General features: G+C 44.8%; 1 protein-coding gene across 3 annotated transcripts in view; it reads left to right on the top strand.

The window, feature by feature from the left end:
• Positions 1-21,834, top strand: part of pan (transcription factor pangolin) — a 230,040-nt gene that overhangs the window by 198,729 nt on the left and 9,477 nt on the right. For 2 of the 3 annotated variants that reach the window (XM_037413461.2, XM_037413459.2), the window contains 3 exons: positions 12,818-13,015; positions 16,712-17,084; positions 17,627-17,786. In XM_037413461.2, the coding sequence (XP_037269358.2) occupies positions 12,818-13,015; positions 16,712-17,084; positions 17,627-17,786 (731 nt within the window). The remainder of the gene's footprint in view (positions 1-12,817; positions 13,016-16,711; positions 17,085-17,626; positions 17,787-21,834) is intronic. The other variant, XM_037413460.2, reaches the window with a different exon arrangement.

Genomic DNA, 21,834 nt, shown 5'->3' with positions numbered 1-21,834 from the left:
TCATAATCATATGGTGGTTTTGGGACGTTAAACCCCACGTATCAATCAATCCCTATTGAAAAAAACGTCGACCACAGGAATGGTGGATTCCACCAGCCACCATTTTGGTAGATTATGGTGCTGGAAATATTGGTGGCACACGCGGTGTAGTGGCACATGGTGGATGGAGTGTCGGCATTGCTCGAGCGCGAAATGACATCAGAACCACCGCGATGAGCTGCCACTAAACAAAAAAAAAAAAATAATTGTTGGAAAGCGATGTAGAAAGCAACCGTAAAAAAAAAAGCGACCGTAGATTGGAAACTGAACACACTATACCATTGCGCCATGCCGACATATGGAAAGACTGCTGTAAAATGACTAGTCAGCTTACTAACTCAGCATTCAGCTTCAGTTTTGTATGTCGCGTACTCGAAATAGGCGGGATGTGCACCTGCTACTACAATGGGCACATTTATTAAACAGAAACAACTGCAGCCTGTAACGATTGCCACTGCGATAATGGCAACGGTGCTTTGTTTTTTTTTTTTTGTTACAATTCACAACCGCAAAACAAAACAAAAAGTGGACTGCGGAGCAGGTACAGTTTACCGGCAATTACTGTCAAGTTTGATATCCGTTTCTTGCTCGTTCCAAAGGGCGACATCTTCTCGGGCTTTATGACGCCTCTAGGCTCATTCGATAGACACGCCCACACAATGATTTAGTTTTGTGATGTTTTTCGCGCAACGTGCAGCGTAGTCGTGCCAACGTACTGCTGTAGCTCTAGCGTTAGCAACAACTACGTAACAGCTTGGCCAAAACTAATGCAGTGCGCCGGAAACATTATGACATCACATTGTTTCAGTAAGCATATGAATTGACAAGTCTGTGTTCTCGCAAGAGCCAGAGAAGTGCCGGCGAGTGCGACCGGCGGCTGTCGGTGAGCGGAGGCGCACGTTTGGAAGTGCTGGAAGCGCGTTCGTAGCTTCTTGCGTGGACACCGTACACAGTAAAAATGCGTTAGTTAAGTTACATGATGCCACGGCTGAGCTGTGTTCATTTATTTCTCGACCAGTGCGCGGCGATGTAACACGTTTACTGTCGCTGTTCACAGCGACACCTCTAGTCTTCTAAACATTACAACAAAGCACCACCTCACGCATATCAAACTGATGTATGCGTGCACGAAATGTAAACATTCACGGCCACATTCTACGCTCCACAAAATTTGAAGTGTTGTTGAAACCAGGAAAAAAAAAAACGTGCTAGAAAGCGTAATGAGCAGCGTTGGTTTTTTTCGACCGTAAGCATATTTCTCTGCACATTCCGGAGTGAAACACTACGAATAATTAAGTGATTTCACGTACTGTCATATGCTTTTTCATCATGCCACCTTCGTCCACTAAGCTTTCATCCTACCACTGTCAACCAGCTTGTTAACCAAGCCATCCACCAAACACGTTTTGAATTGCCTCCATCAGCCGGCATTTTTCACCGTCGCCTCCATTGGCTAGCTACCACCACCACCACCACCACCATCATCATCTGCCACCATTTTTTCCACTCTCGCCGTTATCGGCCATTTTGACCACTACAGCTTCCACCATATCCAGTATTCTTTCCACCATACCCACCAACGATTCCAGCATACGTCATCCCAGGATTTTCAATAGGGATGTCCACATTTATTGCTCTCACAGACGGGGTCATCGAGTAGCATTTTAGGGCCCGTGTGCTCAGATTTGGGTGCACGTTAAAGAACCCCAGGTGGTCTAAATTTCCGGAGCCCTCCACTACGGCGTCTCTCATAATCATATAGTGGTTTTGGGGCGTTAAACCCCACATATCAATCAAAGTAGCATTTTAGCCGCTGCCGTTGTCATCCTCGATTGACTTTTCATGGAGCCCCTTTATGTATCATGATTTGTCACCTGTCTCCTCAGTCGAAAAACTCCGTTCGAACTAGCGTTGCAACACGGTGAGACAGTTTACGTAAACGGTATACACAGAATTCTGTATCTGTAATTCTGTAAGCCTGTATTAGAGGGTGATGTCAGTCGTATACGGTTCAACGATGAAAGCGCCATCTCTATACTGCGTAGAACTGTGCTTAATGTTCTGCGCATGTGACGTCACTGTTTTCACCTTGCTATAGTGGAGACCTTAATTCGTTCTAGGCTTATAGTGTGGTGTGATTCGCGATTCGCTTTATAATACACCTTCAGTGTCCCTTTAAGGATATGCCTATACGCACGCATTAGTGACGTCACACAGCTACGTGCTCTTCATCTAGAGCTCAGTGACGTCACGATGACTGCATGGGCCTTTTTTTTGTGGGAGCCGATATGAAGGTTGCGTGACAGCTTGTCTGAAAACACTGTCGCCAGCTGCAGTCGCATTTAAAAGAACTTGAAGTGTACTTACCTTCACAGCGCCTCTTGCCGCTGCTTTCCCGAACGTGTGGTGGTTTTTTATTCCTTTTTTTTTCTCCTCCTGACACTTTACAAGCCCTGGATACCTTATTATGCATTCACACTCGTCAGTTTTTGAAAACGTGGAAGTGCTGCTGCGCCATAGAGGCCCCGTTCGACTTGTTCATATTTTGTTGTGCTCTTATCACTGCATGGGAGGTTTTTGAAAGGTCCTCATTTTTTATTTTTTTCTTCCTCAGTCGACACTTGGGTGTATAGCAGCTCGGCACTTGGGTGTATAGCAGCTCTAGTGGCGGCCACATGCGGGTCTTCGTGGCGACCTAAAAAACGAGAAAGCGAAATTCGAATGTTAATAAAGAGGAAGGGTTTGTTGCAGGACAGAATATAATCTACACCCTCAGTACGGCGAACATTTTTCAAATATGCATTGGCAACTGTATAATTACTTTTTGATGCTTTACGAACCGGATTTTGCTGTCGGGGAGCGGTGAACTGCTGAACACGCTGCGCAATTTAGCTGAAGTACCTTTGGCCGCCATGTTGACGCGCGCAAGCCGTGGCTGCTTATTAATTAAAGGGGTCCTGGGACACAATTTAAGCGTGTTGTTTTCGTCGCTTCTGGTGCTGCGGAATGTGCCAATATCGTTGGGCAAGTAGCAGCGTGTCGAAATGCTCTCTCTCTCTCTCTCTCTCTCTCTCTCTCTCTCTCTCTCTCTCTCTCTCTCTCGTTCCGGGATGTTTATTTGTTCATTCTAGGCACACGTGCGCGTGTGCCAAAGTGTGCTTAGTTCCCTCCTTTTTTTTTCATTTTTGAAATTACGCAAGATCTTACGGTATCCTCTTATCGGTAATACCGTCCTAAGATGTATCTTCTGTATACAGTATTTGCTTATTAGTGTCGTCAAAGGCGGCAATTGCCCTGCCGACAACGACCGACCTGCATGCTGTTTTTCGACGTATTTTGTACCTTCTTGGAATGTACAGTCGTCACTGAGCTTAATGCGAACGCACACACTTTTGACCCGGACTACTTTGACTGATGCCAAACGCGAAGCGGTGGTGTCCCGAGATGCTTGGATATGTCGGCATGCTACGCTGCGTTCAACGTTACTAGATTATTATTACTAGATTCAACGTTACTAGATCTAGTAACGTTGGCTGCGTTAGCGTCAATCAGACTGCTTCAGGACACGCTGTGGAGCGTTTCGTATCAAGATTGCTGATGACTGTACATGCGGAGGTTGCAGAGACGGCTGAGGCCGAAATTGAGAAAAATGCGCTCAGCATCAGCGGCGGTCAATTTATTCGCGCATGTGGCACGGAATATTTTCTACTTCGAAATTCTGCAACAGTAGTTCTTAAATTTGGATCTTGGAATCCCAGGTGGTCCGCCAAACCTATGTTCTGGGAGGAAAAATAAATTTTTTTGGAGCTTCACTATGTTCCTTGACAGCGGCCCCTTCTAACTTTTGAAATGCTGCACCACGTGGCAGTTTTGCATGGCAGCAAAGCTGATTTATGGTTTCCATTTCTCAAAGAGGGTGGCTGTAAAGCTTTTGTTGCAGTTTTCCTAGGATGTATGCTTAGCATGTTTTTACCTGATTTGTATGCCCGAAAAGCAAACGCAGCTAGAAACATGTGGCTGTAAAGCGGACGATTAATCGGTAAATTGTTGATATTCAATTGGCGGGACACTCTGACCGTTCTTTGCCAGGTAGAAAGAAGACACCTTGTTCACGCTTCATGTTGCATTAATTTATGGAACCCCTGACCCGCCGCGGGGGTCTAGTGGCTAAGGTACTCGGCTGCTGACCCACAGGTCGCGGGATCGAATCCCGGCTGCATTTTTGAAGAACCCCAGGTGGTCGAAATTTCCGGAGCCCTCCAGTACGACGTCTCTCATATTCATGTGGTGGTTTTAGGACGGTAAACCCCACACGTCAATCAATCAATTCATGAACACCACTTTTTCTTGCTGCAAGAATTTCTTCAATCACTTCCGCAGGTCCCCAAAGTATCCCCGAAACATTCATGGCTGAGAACAACTGCTCTAGTTTCGCCCTCATTCGTGCTTGACTTCTTTCACCCTTTTGTGTGTTCGACCTGGGCCTGCAGTTGCGACACAGCCCTCGTCTTTGCGGTACCGATTCGTACAACTCTGCGGGGCAAGTGGGAGTGACGATTTGTTTACCCATGACACTGTTACAACGGAGCACTTTGTGTACGACGCTCCCCTTGTCCTGAACGCTTGGGACTTCGATCGCGCACACAGAAAAGCACACATTTAGTGCTCGTGGTACTGGTTTCTGCGACCCGCATCCAGATGTTCTATGCTGGACTCGAAGGAAATAAATGGCCAGTTTTTATCCGTGAAAGTGAGTGCATTGCTATATATATATTAAAGGAGACAGAGAGAGCCGGCTACCGCACGTTCCATGTGGTTTTAACGTGTTGTTATACGCTGTTGAGCGGTGCTGCTGAGCAGTTGCCGAGACGTAATAGGCACAAAATAAACACTAAATAAACGCGTTTAGCAGGTAAACCGTGCACGCAAAGCGTCCGTCAGCGGAGGAAGGTAGCACGGCCCGGTACTTGGTATAGTGCTATCTTCCGCTGCCCACTGCGGCGTTGTCCGAGGTTCCGAATTTCTCGGATATCGGAAGTGGGGGTATACCTGCTCTGGACTCTCGGATCGGTGGGCATGGCGTCGACACGTCGGAGCCGTTGCACGGAGTGCGTGTTGCGCTTCTGAAACCGGAAGCCGAGGCGGAAGTTATTCGCTGGGCGGCCGCTATCGATTGGTTCCGTGCTCTGATGAACACGGGAGGCTGGGCCTGCGTCGCGTCGACCAATTGGCGTTGCACCCTGTGCGCCCACGTGATGGGGTCGACGTTCGCGAAAGGAGGAGTCTGCGCAGTCGGGCTAGGGCTCCGGTCGTGATTTGCATGCGCCGTCCTCCAGCCCGTGTCGGGCGTCGTTGCCGGCGTTGTTAAACGCTAGCCGATCCGCTTACATTACATCCCGATGTCATTACGCTGCACTCTTTCTTTTTTTCCCTTCTCGCTCCTCGTGGTCCCTTCTCCGTTGGGCGGTGAACCCTCCTCCCTTCGTGCGAGCGCAGTTTGGCCCAGCTTTTGCCGTATCGTGGATCGGAGTTCCAGGCTGTCTCTGGACCGTTCATGCGGAGTGCTTCGGTGCGTTTAGAGCCACTGCGTGTTGTAGGTTTATCGAGACGAATAGTGTATAGTTTAATAGGCGAATCATAAGCTGGCATTTACTAATGCCGTTTACTTTGACATGCGCAGTATGAGCTTTGCGCCTATACGGTGGCGAAGTGTACCGTGGTTATGCATACGATGGCAAACGTACCATAGTGGGCAAGTAACGAAGAAAAAATGCAACTAGGACATAGCTTCCACTAGCTTCTTGCTGTTAAAGGCGTCGCCGTGGCGTGACCGATCTGCCTTAGGCTATGCGAGCAAAGTTTTCGGAAGCGCACCTTTGCATGGTCGTCCAGGGCTCCCAGACCGGTAGGCGTCTGCGGTCACTTTGGTCCGATAAATTTTCACGTTGCATGTCCAATGAGTGGCGGCAGATTTGTTTCACCCGACGGTGTTCCCCATTATAACGAATTCGCCAAATTGTGCGTTGTCAGTTGGTCTCTTTAAGGGACGCTAAAGAGCAAAATGCTTTTCGTGTATTACTGAAGTACAATTTCACGTCCCGCCGCGGTGGTCTAGTGGCTAAGGTACTCGGCTGCTGACCCGCAGAGATCGAATCCCGGCTGCGGTGGCTGCATTTCCGATGGAGGCGGAAATGTTGAAGGCCCGTGTGCTCAGATTCGGGTGCACGTTAAAGAACCCCGAGTGGCCGAAATTCCCGGGGCCCTCCACTACGGCGTCTCTCATAATCACATGGTGGTTTTGGGGCGTTAAATTCCACATATTAATCAATCGAAGTACAATTTCACAATATCAAAAACACCACTATTACCGCGGCACGGCAGTTGGTAAGCGAGAAAACGTGCGGAAAGGAAGTGTGATTGGTGAGGCCACGTTGAGATTCCCGCACCAGACACTGTGACGTCATAAAATTTGAAGGCGTCTACTGGACCCTACGGACCTCCTTCTAATCGATAAAATTGAAGTACATTGCCATCGGCGGGTGCCTTCGACTTAGCATTCGAAGTATCAGAAAGTTTCATCGAGCCTATGTTGCGACAATATGATAAATACGTTGTGGAATTCCTGACGTCACGCGCCAGATATTATGGCGCGAAATTTAAAAATGAAACTTCAACCTTGATTTTCTCCGCTAATAATGAACTTATGACAGTGAAACTTGGAGTTCTCAGAGTGCAGTTTATCGATCTAAAACAACTCATTGTTTCGCTTTAGCGTCTTTGTTTATTTCTCAAGTGTGCCCTGCGAAGCTTTTCCAAGTAACCATTGAATGGCTTCGCTGAAGGAGTATATTGCCTCATACCGCTTCAGAAGTTTCGCTCCGTCTAGTTCGAGCGGGGTTAATTTCTCGCACGCTGTATTTGCGTTCCCTCGTACCGACGGACGCGCGCTGGTAGCAGTGAGGGATGTCAGGGGGGTAAGACGCTACGTGACGCACGCGTCGTGAGCTTCATACTTTTTTTCTTTCTAATGCACTGCTTACTTTTAGTGTTATCGCAAGCGAGTGCGTGGGCACATGGCGGCCTCTCGCGGCGACCGCAGTACCTATGCAGCCCACGATGCTCAAATCAGCCAATGGCCGTGAATTCGGGGTCATTTGGGTACGTGACATCGTTTGCAGAAAGATGAGAACGATTTCTCGCTGACTTTGAAAATTAGTCGTAATTTCCAGGCCGCGTACTTCGATATGTGTGGTTCGCGTGCGCTCGTGAGCTTCGACCACCGATCGGCGGTGTTTTCTGCTGGAAAAGTATTGCAGGTACCCCCTTTAAGGTAAGGATATGTTCGAGGCCATGTGCTAGTGTCCTTGTGGTGCGTTGCGGCTCCGGAACTTCTCGATGTTGATTGGCCGCCGACCGTAGCTGTGCTGGAGGATTAGTTCATATAAAAAAAAAACAAAATAAATGAAAATTGCGGTATGACAGCCAAGTCGTCCGCGTGCTTCTTTTCGCTCTCTGGGCCAGCCGCTTGTCTGTTGCTCCGAAAATAGCCCGCCCCGGAGAGTCGTTGCCGCTGCTTTAGGGTGCGCTCAACAGTGAATAGTGGCTGTTCGAAGGGCGTTTCCTGTGCGTAGCTGTTGTCGCAAAAGAACGGCTCGTGCCGCGCCGCAGCTGGCCCGAAGCACGAGCGCAGCGACGAATGAAGCGGCGGCGCGCGCGAACTACCTAGGGCCCTTCTCCGCACGCACTTCTTTTTCACACTCAACGGAAGCGAGCCACTTTCGGTGGAACGTGTAAGACCGAAGCTGCAGCTGTTAGTGTCAGAAACAAAGTGCGCTGTCGTGCGCACAGTGAGAATGAACATTTATACGGCCCTGGTCTCTAATTAGCGACACGGGGAGCGTTATTAAAGGATTCCATCATAGGCATTGGAGCAACCGGGCGGTGTACGATCGGATGGATGACGCGAACTTGCATGGTGACCAGGCAGCATTGGAGCGATGACAGAACGAAAATCATTTCCAACTGTTATTGGAGAGAAAGATTGTTCGCATCTCTCTCTTTCTCTCTCTCTCTTCTGGTGCGCTCACAGCCAGGGGAACATAAGAAGTTCGCTTTCATTTTGAGATAAGCTGGAAAAGTAACTCAGAAATGACGCAAATTTGAGTGCACCCTTCTTTTTTTTTCTAAAGAAAAAAAACTGTTGCGGAACGTTTTCGATCACCACATATAAAAGACGATGATTGAAATGATTTATAAATAAATAAATATTTATTTATTTATTTATTTATAGCGGCATCGTAGTTGCCGCTATAAGTACACAGTTAAAGGTTGAAGTTTCGCGAAATTTTGATGTTGTCGTGTGGGCAGTACCCTTTGTTTTCTCGTGCTCGGAAGTCACAGCGGGGCTGGTGGTTCTCGTGGTCACGTTCTCTGCGCCCATGTCGTTTGGGTGCTTTTTAACGCGACAGCGTTAAAGAGCTCATTTCGTAGAAAGAAAGAAACATTACACTATCTCCCACTAAACGGAAGCCGCGCATGAGTCGACTTGAGTTCCGCTCATCACGGGCACCTTGCCCGCTGTTAACGCGTTCTCGCCAGTAGAGCGCACCATGAATTCACTGCAGTAGTTGCTCTTCCGGAACGCCCGTTGGAGAGCGAGAGCACGTGTGTTTATCGCGCGTCTGCAGAATCTCCTTCCCCAACGGCATCACGTGATTGCTGAGAGAGTGTAAGGGGAGAGAGGGCGCAGCCTTCTACACAGCCACTTAGGCTGGCCTAAAGACGCTACCGCGTGCCAATGCGTTCTGTTGGATTCTGGGATTTAACTTGTTGTTATTTGAATTTAACTTGTTGGGTTCTGGGATTTAACTTGTTATTGGGATTTAACTTGTTGGATTCTGCGATTTAACTAATTAAAACCACGATATATTCGAAGCACGCCGTATACTGGAGGGCTCCGGAAATTTTGACCACCTGGGGTACTTTAAAGGAACACCAAAATGAACTATTTTGACTGTACATTTAAAAAAAAAAACATGGTTGCTCTAGACGCCGCTTGACTTACATTGCCAAAACCACATCAAATTATACATAGATCGGCGACGGCCGGTACAGACCAGAACGCCGAGGAAAGCAGATTTACACAGTTTGCCTACGTGGCCAAAATCGCAACGACACGCAGAACAATGCACATCGGCAACACTGAACACTGAATCTCTGACTAACAAGTTCTCCGAAGACTAGTCAGTTGTCATTGTGCTTCAGTCACCGTTAGACGCACTTCGCGTGTTCGTCGATCTCTGCAACGGCTTGACTGGATGTTCTATGTCCCAGCACATACAAGCCTTCAGTGTAGGAATGATTATCTACAGTGGAATTTGACACGCCTGACTTCCTGCGTCCTTATATCCACGGAACACAGCAGTGTTGTTTAAGCTCATGCGATTTTTTTTATGCTTCCTTCTTTCTATCTCCCTATTAGGATAGCGAAGCGCACGCTCGTCTGGTTGACCATCCTGCCTTTCCTTCCTCCTCCCAGAGTGCAACAGTGAAGTGGTCTAGATTTACAAATTGTACCATGAGAACTCCAATTAATTTCACCATCATAGGTTTACTAAAACATGAGAAAATTGAGGTAAAATATTCAATTAAACATTTCGCGACGGGGGTGATGTGTTACGCTAAAATTATCCCCACATGGACACTGTTTGTATTGTAAATATTCTTAAGACGACAGAAAGTTGCGCCTTTCTTGTGTCCGTGTTTGCGCGCAAACGGTATATTATCGTGAATTGCAAGTAAACATGTAAATCAATATTTATCTTTCGTTGCGTTTGTTGCTTTTGTTAATGAAACGTTGGCATTCGTCTTGCCGTTCTTCGGGCTGGCCACGTCAATACTCATTTACTGGATCGCCTAGCAAACAATCTTCGTGGGTCTTGCGTACTCTTGTAAAAAAGAAAAAAAAAAGACACCCGCGATTTGATGATTACGCCTTCTTCAGACTCTTTTTGTCTTTTTAATGATGTTAAACGGATTTGCTCGAGCGGGAGTGTGTAATTACTGTGTATATATATATATATATATATATATATATATATATATATATATGCAAAAGAAGTGTGCCACACTCGCTTCATAGCTACAGGTGGCGCTGACTGGCATTCCCCCGTTTAAGTCACATATATACCCAATAAAGTGGATAGCCGCCGAGGTAGCTCAGTTGGTAGAGCATCAAACGCGTCATTCGAAGGTCGCAGGTATGGTTCCCGCCCATGGCAAGTTATCTTTTCGCCCGCTTTTCTTTCTTCACAGTTACATTACAATTAGGTCTAATAACTTCCACCATACTTTCCTTGACATTATTGCCTGATCTTATTATCTCATTAAGATTATATATATATATATATATATATATATATATATATATATATATATATATATATATATATATATATATATATATATATATATATATATATATATAGTCAAGTAGATCCTCCGTGAGCGGTCACAACGTGGTTTATTTCGACGTTTCGGCCTAGAGTAGGCTAGACTCTAGGCCGAAACGTCGAAATTGAAACGTCGAAATAAACCACGTTGTGACCGCTCACGGAGGATCTACTTGACTATATGCAACGCTAAGGCCACTCAACCATCATGCCTGCATATATATATATATATATATATATATATATATATATACATATATATATATATATATATATATATATATATATATATATATATATATATATATCAAGGAAACATTAAAACGGTGCTTTTGTCATGGGTGTTGCACCTTCTGTTTCTTTTCAAAAGAAAAGGTTGCTGTTGTGCGTGTCGCAAAAAAAAAAAGAAAAGAAAAAAAAGCGCAGCCATCGTGCAGTGCAGCGGCCGGTGGTGCGGTTTAGCGCCGGTTCGTGTGCGGCCAATTCCCTTTTGCTCTAGCGTGCATCGGCGGCGCCATCTGGGAGTATTTTCGTAAAGCATTTGGCGCACGGCTTGTGGGCGACGCCAAGGGATACCGGAATCCGGTTGCATAGTTCAGTTGGCGTTGCATTGCGCTATAGTAGCCGATTGAGCACAGAAATCGCGCGAAAACTTGTGCCGTCGCGACACTCTACCATGTGGTCGATTTGACTGACTATTGAGACTTTTTGAATGCAGCAGCAGTGGCTCAAAAAGTATTTATTGCCGAGATAGGTAGGTAGAAACAGAAAAAAAATGGTATTTTTTTTTTAACCGGCTGTGATTTCGCGCCATTCACATACACTTTTTTTCCCTCGCTACCTATAAACGGTAATTAATATAAGGAAGAATAATAATAAGTAATAATATTATTTGTGGTTTTACGTCTCAAAACACTATGATTATGTAGGTAAATGCCGGGAAGGTGCAGTTAAATACTTCTCTCCTGAGGGATACGGGTGCACTGTCATTTATCACCAGGTATTTGAGGCATTTTATTTCATCCGCCAGTTACTTAGGAAGGCAGTGCTATTAGTGAATCACAGGTTACTAGGATATTCATTGACTCTTATCCCAAACTGTTTCTTATTCTCACTACTTTATGCTATCATTTGGATTGTATTGCTTAATTTGCTTTATTTGGGAGGGAGGACTATTGTGGCTCCGATCCTCTGCAGATGTCTTCTTGTATTTTCAGATACGGTTCATCTACACCCTGATTTCATAATGGCTGCATGACTGTTAAGGTTTTGACGGAATAAAAGGCTGTCTCATAATTTATGAAGGATATATATATATATAGTTGTTGGTTACATTACACACATTTCCCCATCATCAGCACAATAGTGTAGTCTATTGTCGTGTCACCTTTACAAAACCCTGGTTGGCCAATATTATGGCATATCCAGTGTCCATGTGTTTAAAGTGGCTGGTTAATTTACCCCTGTGCTATTAATTGCTGCCTTCCTGATTGGTTCAATAGGTTGAATGATCACCTTGAAAATATGTTGGTTCTGGTTCAAGCCTCCGACCAGCAAAGATTGTTTTGTCAACTGAGGAGCTTTTTACTTTCGGAAAAATCTGTATGGATTTCTGCGTCGCTTTGCACTGCAAATAGGTCATGTTAATTTTCACAAAAGATTTTTTGCAACTGATTTGCTTTAATAGGGTTCAGTTTTGTACAGTAATGAATAAGGAAATTATTACAAACTAATAATAAAGTAAGAGAGCAGGCTGCTAGAAAAGCTACCGGTCAGGGCCAGTGTGAAATGATGTGTTTGACATGTATGCCGAGAAATTGTTGTGGTTGGTTGGTGTTAGTTGAATGGATTAAAGAAATTCATGCTTTTTAACCTCTACCCAAACTAAAGCGTATCACAAACCAGTGCGTTGGTCCGAGGGGAAAAGTGGACAACCTGACCAAAGGTTTTCTCTTCTCTGTGGTGTTACATCGAATGTTTGCAGCTACATCAACCCAAATGCGACTTTTCCATTACTTGGTTGCAGAATCGCTAGGCGTGATGGACAAGGCTCGTTTTGTCTGTGCTTTTTGTCAACACCTTATTTTTTGAAACCCCCAGTTTGCCGAAAGCTGCCTAATATGACTACAATTAATTTCTCACTTTATTTCTTATTGTGCATGACATTGCCCATGGAAGGTTTCAGGCGCACTGTTTATTCATGGACATTCTGAGCAGATGTGCCCCGGTGCCAATCTGCCATTTCTTGTGGTGGTAAAATTGAATGTGGCGTCTGTGCCAAGTCATGTTGCCTGCATGTATGGAATTCGTTCATTGGTCGTTTGCAGGCACTCAGCAGCTGCTGGCATGTACCCAATGCCCCCGATGGCTTCCGGGGGCTTCAGGGGAGGCAGTAGCTACGCGCCGCCTTTGCCCAGGATCAACCCTCCTCTACTGCCTTCAAGTATCATGCCTCACGGCTTGCACCCGGCTCTAGTCACTCCGGGCCCCAAACAAGAACTCTCCTCCCCTCTCCCTGACACAAGGTATCAGTCGGGAAAATGTGCGCAATCGATTTGAAGCACATCTATGTTTATTTACTTGATATAGGTTAGTGTCCTTTTAGCTGCTACCTTTGCAGCCTTTTTTTTTTTTTATAGTTCAGTTGTGGTACACCTCTAGAGTTTGCTTACTTGATGCCACTTGAATACGCGAATCGGTCAAGTTATGTGATATGCGTTAATTTGTGTCTATGACTGTAGTGTTTTATAATTGCGACGTGAATTGAAGTGGAGCAAATGAAAGGGGCAGATTTACTAGTCGAAAATCTAGCGCCCGTCAGTGCCTTAAACGTTTCAGTCCAACTTCACTGGCGTGTGGCGACACCCCGTGTCGGTCGCAGTAACCACGCAGCACGATCCAAGGCCGCGTGATCGGCGCGCGTCGATACAGGCGGTCGTGCACGATCGCTTGTCGTGTATGCCCGAGCGCCATGAAAACGTGAAAATGGGCCTTTTTTTTTTTTTTTTTAACGCTAGCTTGATCGGCGGGTGGTAGTTCAGAATACTGATTGCGATTTTCGAAGCGGTTTCGATAGATCACGCGATGTTGGCCGAGGCGCGAAACTGGCGAGGTGAAAAAGGGCGAGCAAGCGTGCGCTGGCAAGTACACTGGCGGTTTAGGGAACCACGATGTTGACCGGTGAATACCGTTGTAATGATGTGAGAAGACACGAGCGCGCTACTACAGCACAAAGATGGCGTGGGTGGAAGTATGTGCAGGATGCCCGGCACTGCATCGCACGAACGCACGAGAATGTAAGTGTTGAAGCAGACGACTCCGCTAATCGAAACCGGAAGTACTTAGATAAACTTCTTCAGAGCTTCTTAAGGTAGGCACATGTATACATTTTGTTTATGAAGCTCGGAAAGCGCAATAAAAATTATTTGAGATTTTTTTTTTCTCTTGATCATAAAATGGCTCGGTCGATGGCCGCGTCCCTCCCATCGTCCGCGCAGAATGCGATCGATTTTCTGCTGGCTTGGAAACGAAATTGTTAATTCCCTGCCGTGGTGCTGTGCTGTAATAACTGGCTCCCGTGTTCGCGGTAGCCTCGATCGGCAACGTTTCCCGACCATTTTCAGAAAGTGCCCCAAACCCCCTTTGAGGATTTACTCCTCAGTGTTTCTTTACATTCAGATTTCTTCCATGCTTTTTCGATGAAACTTGTGAAGCTTGTTCATCTCGTGCATTCAGAACGGACTTTTGGAATGCACATTGGTGGTAGGATCTCATTTCTCTACTGAGAGAATATTCCTGTTGGTTGCCTCTAATGAGCTGGTATTTCAGCTATTCAGTTAGAAACCACTCTATTTTTTTTGCATTTAGAAGGGCCATAACTGTTGGGTGTTTATATATATATATATATATATATATATATATATATATATATATATATATATATATATATATATATATATATATATATATATATATAGTTGACATCGCCATGATACAGTAGGTCAGATTTACTCTTTCTCCTTGGAGCATTTCCATTTTTTTTTTCTTCTTTTACTCCTTGTTCCTTTCAGCGACATGCATGGATAATCATGCCTCACCGGCCAAAACAGTGCAATTGGGAAATTTAGAAGACGTCCAGTATATAGTGCAACATTTATTGGGGTGCTCTGGTTCGTTTTCTGACAGGTGCAATTGTAATGCCATAGACATCACAGAAAGTGTAAGACATTCCTGTTTTTTTTCCCTAGCATGGCACGAATAATGCAGTATGCTAGCATTACCAGTGTTCGCGTTTTTTTGGTGTTTGGTATGTGGCACAGCAGTGCCTGAAATGAATAGTGTGGCCGAAGTACTACTTCACTTCAAGAGATCTGCCACTATCATGCAATTTTGGAATGCTGTGAAAATCTTGAATAATTTGCACACCCCAGCAAAATGAACAGTAGGTTACAGGAAGAAACGGCATAATTATTCCTTATGAAGGTACAGAAGTTTCTTCCTGTTCTGGTCTATTAAAGGTGTACAAAAATTTTGCACCCTGTTTTTCTTGTTGCAAGAGGTAGCTTATGACCCACTTATCACGGCTGGAAACCTCGTGTGCACGATGGTTATTTTTGCAGTAATAGCTGTTATGAGGTCACAACTAGGATTGCATGTGCCGTCGTAGTTATCTGCCGCTGCTGCCCGTAACCACAATCACACGAAATAAGACAAAAAAAAAAAATCCTTTTTGGAAAGGAATCGTGTCAGTATGAGTGATAAAGCACTTTAGAACTGCAAAGGAACAACCAGGCATCACATAATGCGAATCCCACAATTAGTGGGTCGTCCAGTGCTCCAACTCGTTACAAAAGCTTGTTCTTGTTCACCTATTAACTCTGGCACATGCCCACTTCAGGCATAATTCCTTGTCATCAGCCACTGCATCAAAATTAGCACAAAATTGTTTGCAAGTGTGTAGCAAATACCACGCTTCATCTAAGAATGACGAAGGATAGCATAACGAATGCCAGCCTGCTACACAAAATTTATGATTATTTATGGCGTCATGGCTACCAAGCAAGTGTGCTTGTAGCACTTTGTCAAAAAGCGTGTTCTGCTAGGAAGGCGAACACAGCTCACCACGTGACCACTTAAAACTGTGACACGGCCGCCACGCGCTAGAGGGCGCCACACTGACACCCACCACAGCTAGCAGACACGGAGGAGTCGCAGTAACAGAGGAGGAAATTGCAGGCAACGCAAGTGTAGGGTGCGTGCCAAGCAAACAGCCGACATCAACTTGTGACGTAGGTTTGTTTACACTCCCCCTGCGTTAATATCGGCGTCGTGAGGGGCTTTGCATCCCACTCAGTCATGGGGCATGTACTTTAAAATTGATCTTAAATATATTCTCGGCCATATTTGCCCATGAACTTTCGTAGATGTTGTGTATGTCTCTAGATGCCCCGCTGTGGTGGTCTAGTGGCTAAGGCACTCTGCCGCTGACCCGCAGGTCGCGGGATCGAACCCCGGGTGCGGCGGCTGCATTTTCGATGGAGGCGGAAATGTTATAGGCCCGTGTGCTCAGATTTGGGTGCACGTTAAAGAACCCCAGGTGGTCGAAATTTCCGGAGCCCTCCACTACGGCGTACAATCATAAGGTGGTTTTGGAACGTTAAAACCCCACATATCAATCAATGTATGTCTCTAGATAACTCTAATTCACTGACTGTCTTGCCTTCAAACTTTTGTGTTGGTGTTCCTTTAATAGTATATTATTGATCAAGTTGGGAAGCACAAGTTTGATATGTGATATTTTTGAAACTGTATTTGTGTTCATGAAATATTTGGGCAACAATTAGCAAAAAATTTAACTGATAAGGTAAAGATTTCATTGGAGTACTTAGAGAGATACGGTACAACATAGCATTTGAACGTTGTCTGCTTTTTCTGTATCGTTTTTATAATGCAATATCTTCCATTTCTCTTACTTACTCTACTACACATTACAAAGCTGCTCTGTTTTGCCATGAATGCATATGGCAAATTATCTTCATCTGGATCACTCGTATTACAGCATAAATAGTTTTCAATGCAGGGGCACCTTAGCTTTGTCAGTATTCTCAATGCATAATGAGTGTTTTGTTATACAGTAAAACAGGGAGCCAACAATAAAGGTTATTTCATTGTGTGTAGTTTTGTAGTTCTACAGTCAGGGTTTGTTGCTGGTACAAATGCAGTGTGGGCCCTGCATTTCCCAGGCACCCACTAGCCATGTACCACCCACTGGACTCCAAGTGCAACCAGGGTCGACCAAGCTCCCGTGGTGACTTGGTGAATGGCGTGTCGGGTCTCAACGGCCATGGTAGTGGGCCACCTCCCAGCCAGCCACCAAGCCACCCACCTAGCAATGGCAGCAGCAGCAGCAGCCAACCGCACCAGCCACAGCAGCAGCAGCATAATGGCACAGAGAAGAAGCCCCAAAAGCCGACTAACCATGTCAAGAAGCCCCTCAATGCCTTCATGCTGTACATGAAGGAAATGCGTGCCAAGGTAGTCGCTGAGTGCACCCTCAAGGAGAGTGCGGCCATCAACCAGATTCTTGGGAGACGGGTGCGCTCTTTTCTGCTTTCTCTTTTCTTTGCGTGTGCTAATCCAGTTATACTCAAATTGTTAAGTGTGGGGCTGTGCTGATGCCTCCAGTTTAATATTTTAAACTAGAGTTCTTTACCCCTGAAAGTAGAATATTGAAGCACATTGCGACCAACATGTAAAAGATTCTCTGAAGAGTGCTTGTTTTGTAAAGTTCTTCAACGAATGTACATTACATGAAGTAATATACATCTGTTAATGTACATCCTATATAAGAAGCATGCTTCAGACAGCTATTCTTGGCCTTTATACAAGATGTCTAATATAAGCAGGGTGCCTTGTATGCATTTTCTTATCAACCTGTATTTCACTGTAGGCACACTCGTGTCTCTTATGTCAGTGTCTCTTATAAAGGGGTTCGACTGTAATGGCTAGACTGAAGTTGCTAATAACAGCCGGCTGCCCGTTGCTTTTCTGCAGTTGGGTGTGCTACAGAGTTGTGCTACAGTGTTGCTGGTGTATTTGGGGGTCTGATTCATATCCTCTTTCTTTTTCTTTTCCAGTGGCACAGCCTTTCCCGAGAGGAGCAGTCAAAGTACTATGAGATGGCACGCAAGGAGCGGCAGATTCACATGCAACTCTATCCGGGTTGGACGGCGAGGGACAATTATGCTATCAACAGCAAAAAGAAGAAGCGGAAGAAGGACAAGAGTCAGGATGCAGGTAAGTTGGTCCCTAGCTTCACCTTTTGTGCCTGTGTCTGTAGCACTGTGTCCTGCTCTCTCAGTCAGTCACTGGTTGTCATAAACACCGGACATTTTTAATGGTGCGTACCGGATGCCGACATTTTTGAATTTCAGTGGTGCGTCCTCCCTAATTTCCACAAAAGCTAACCAAAAAATCATCTTTTGAAAATAAGAGCAGGTTGATAAATATTGAAAAAATGCAGATCCCACAGAATGTAAGCAAGGAAACTTGGGTGCAGAGTGGTGGAATGAGAGTAGGAGTTTGCTGTTGACTGCTCAGTGGTTTCTGTGCTGCCATGATTCTTTGTTTGAAAAGCTTTTCTTGTACAGTAAAAGCTCTTTAATACGAACTTGAAAGGGACTATAAAATTGTTCGAATGAAGCAAAGATGAAATTAGCGTCGGGTACTAGAATGAACGGGCATCACATCACACTGCACAGGCTGAACATAAAGAAGCAACCTTAGGGCTCGTTATCCCAAACCAGGCACCAGGACATGTTCGTGGCAGGTAATTTCGAAAATTAAGTCCATGGAGCCTCAACAGTGAACATAATTTTAACCGATAGTCAGTGATGCACCAGTTCGGGTGCACGTTAAAGAACCCCAGGTGGTCGAAATTTACGGAGCTTTCCACTACGGCGTCTCTCATAATTATATGGTGATTTTAGAACGTTAAACCCCACATATCAGTCCTCAATCAATCAGTAATATGCCAGAAAGAAGCACCGACATGCACTTATACGAGTGGCAGTTCATGTCGAAATACATAACACTATTAATGCTGCAACACACGTTTATTTACATGGCAGAGTTAAGGGGGAATGACGGGCTAAAAACACAATTTTTGAAAACGAAATTTCATTTTCAAATTTAGTTTGTTTTGGGTAAATGGTGCAATAAGAATGTTCGCCAAGTTTGGTTGTCATGTATACAGCAGAAAGGAATAGAAAAATTGTTTTTATGAGAGGGTGGTACAGATTTGTTGAGAAGAGGGTCTTTGAATCGCACCTTTCAAGACACGGCTACAAAGTGGGCAAGAAACTGAACACAGGGTGAATGCTCGTGTTAGATTGTTTGTTTGTATCGGAAATCGGTGGTGGGAGTTATTCTCAAACAAACTGGGTAGGGCATGCTTGACGGTTTTGGGAATCTAGAAATGTACAATTAAGTGATTGAAACAGCCTGCTTGTTGGCAAAAACATGAGATTTTTATCAGCAAATCTTTGTATACAGAACTCTCTGGTACGAGCACAATTGGGAGAGAAATTGAGCATTTGCATTCAGCTGAAATGCTGCTTGTTGAATGCCAAGTATTGCAGTATAGTCCCAAGCTGATGCTTAATTTCATTTCAAAAGCTCTGTAAACTTTCATTCACTGACTTCGCATAACATTTGCGCTTTCACACTCGTAGATTTACCACCGAACCTTTGACTTACACTACCAAGTGAAGAGATTGATATTGACCACTATGTCGATGGCTATGTAGACGATGCACTCACTTTATGTATTGAACATTGAAACATTGAAGAAAAAAGTGCATGTAATACATGACGAGCGCTGCTCTATGAAAGCAAGCAGTGTGAGCAGATGAATGAAAAGGCAGCTATTCTGCAAGAATGTATCAGGTGACAAAAGGCGAGTCCCCAGCTGACGTAACATGAGATTTTTGCAACAGACAAAGCAAAAGAATAGCTGGCACTTCTTTGTGTATCGTCCGCTTGTCTTCCGAAATGAAATTTCTTCACAGCATCCGTGGAGAAGTACTCGTTTCTTCATATTGTCCATTAGTTCCTCTCTTTTGGGGGAAAGCTAGTGCTTTGCAAATTGACATTGCTAATGTTGTTAGCTGGTGCAGAACTCTGCACATGAACCGTAAAATCATCTTAAAAAACATATTTTTTTCACATGGATGAGATTTCACTTACATCTTTCCTATGCATTGTTTTGTTTTTATTTTCAAGACCCAGTTTCGGGCAACTTTTTGAGTTCAGGCATCATGTTTTTAGTACTTCTGATTTCCCGGCCAGAATGAAACTGTGCCCACATATTCCTTAACATGTGAAGGGTGCAAGTATCTTCTTCAAAACTTGATATCGCCTGTTTAATTATTACCAACCTAAAGTAAGCAGTTATTATGGGCTAAGGATTCCAATATTTTCACATTAAAATTTTTTTTGTCCAATAAAATGTCCTATACACACTTTCTTGGTAGTTATTTGCATTGCCCTGTTAATGTGCAGTAATATGAGCCATTATATGCTTAAAACCATGAAAGTTTGACATAAAATGTTTGTCTAAACTGAACTACACTTTACACATTGTCATAGCACAAAACGAAAACTGTGCATCTTACTATAAAACTATTTACATATTTAAAATCAGCACAAAGACTTCTATATAGTGCAAAAATTTTATTGCCCTAGGCTACAGATTAACGCATTTCTTTTTTTCTTTATAATCTCGTCTCCCCGTAACTGCAAGTCTAGTCACACGAGCCTAGCTTATTGCATTTCCACCGGGTAACCAAGCTCTTTCCCTGACATGTCAATGGTTTCTGTCATATATTGTTGGTCCTTATCAAGTACTGTGCTATGTCTGCTTTTAATGCAGGGGTGAGACAGCTGCGCATATTGTGCATTTTTGATACCTTTCCGTTTTGTAGCACCAAGCTGCTCCAAAAGCATAAAAATTGTAAAAGTTGCGCCAAACTGCTCTAAAGCAGCCTCAAAAGCTAGAATTTTGATGATGCCAACCTAAGCTTCGGTGGGGAAAAAAGCCGAGTTGACTAATAAAGACGCGCCCAATCGTGTTTTTTTTTTTTACTTTGCACCTGGAATACAGTGACACCATGCATGATGTTGCCATATTCTCCTCTTAAATGTTGTAAATATGCGTGACCCCGCAAACATGTGCTGCCGTGCATTGAGCGTGTCTTCTGGTGCCAATGTCGCTTAGCAAAAACCGCGGAGTCAATTGGCGAGCATAGCGGAGTGGACTCTTAGGTTCTTTGCTGTGCGTAGCGCGTTCCTTTGGTCGCTGCGGTTTTTATGTGGACGCTGCTGCGTGGAGTTACATACGCCTGCACGTTTGACATGAGCGAGTAACTGTAGACGTGGAGTCAATTTCATGCATGCGACTGGTCTCCTGAATGCTCTAACGCCTGCACATGGGTTCTCAAAATGGCTTCCGTGAGAGATAGAACGAGTGCAATCCATTCCCGGTTTATGCCTATTAGCTACTAATTTATTTCAATAGACAAGGGAGTTCTCATCGCATTTAAAAAAGCGATTGCACGCAAAGTGCGCACATTGGTGTCCACAGGTAGAGAGAAACACTTGGTTATTTGCGAAGCCGTGGTGACAGAATGCGCGCTCAAACCATTTTAAACTATATTAACGGGTACCTTGGTGCTTATTCACGACTCGTGACGCGTCGGCGATCACCTGGCACAGTTTTCATCAATGGTGATTTGCCACTGCTATATTTTGTAATCTGCCCCGCCGCGGTGGTCTAGTGGCTAAGGTACTCGGCTGCTGACCCGCAGGGCGCGGGTTCGAATCCCGGCTGCGGCGGCTGCATTTCCGATGGAGGCGGAAATGTTGTAGGCCCGTGTGCTCAGATTTGGGTGCACGTTAAAGAACCCCAGGTGGTCTAAATTTCCGGAGCCCTCCACTACGGCGTCTCTCATAATCATATAGTGGTTTTGGGACGTTAAACCCCACATATCTATCAATCAATATTTTGTAATCTAAACTCGCAACAAGCGCTTTAAGAGGCATCGCTGCGTGCCGGTTCAGGGCTGTGCGAGATTTTAGGCTTAGCTTTATGTTCAATCGGTGTTTCGGTCAGCGGCCGTTCTTCAGGGTGACTTCAATTATTTTTGTTTTATTCTTTCTTTGCAATAAAACCGGTCACTGTGCATTCGGCGGTTCTATTGCGTGGACACGAATTTCTAACCAGCGCTCCGCGGTGCTAGCGCTTCACGCGAGTTGTGGCGCAGGCGGCATTCACAAGTTACTGTAT

The sequence above is a fragment of the Rhipicephalus microplus genome, unplaced genomic scaffold, assembly GCF_043290135.1.
Source record: "Rhipicephalus microplus isolate Deutch F79 unplaced genomic scaffold, USDA_Rmic scaffold_49, whole genome shotgun sequence".
Classification (NCBI taxonomy): Eukaryota; Metazoa; Arthropoda; class Arachnida; order Ixodida; family Ixodidae; genus Rhipicephalus; species Rhipicephalus microplus.
This window is presented reverse-complemented; position numbering and strand designations above follow the sequence as displayed.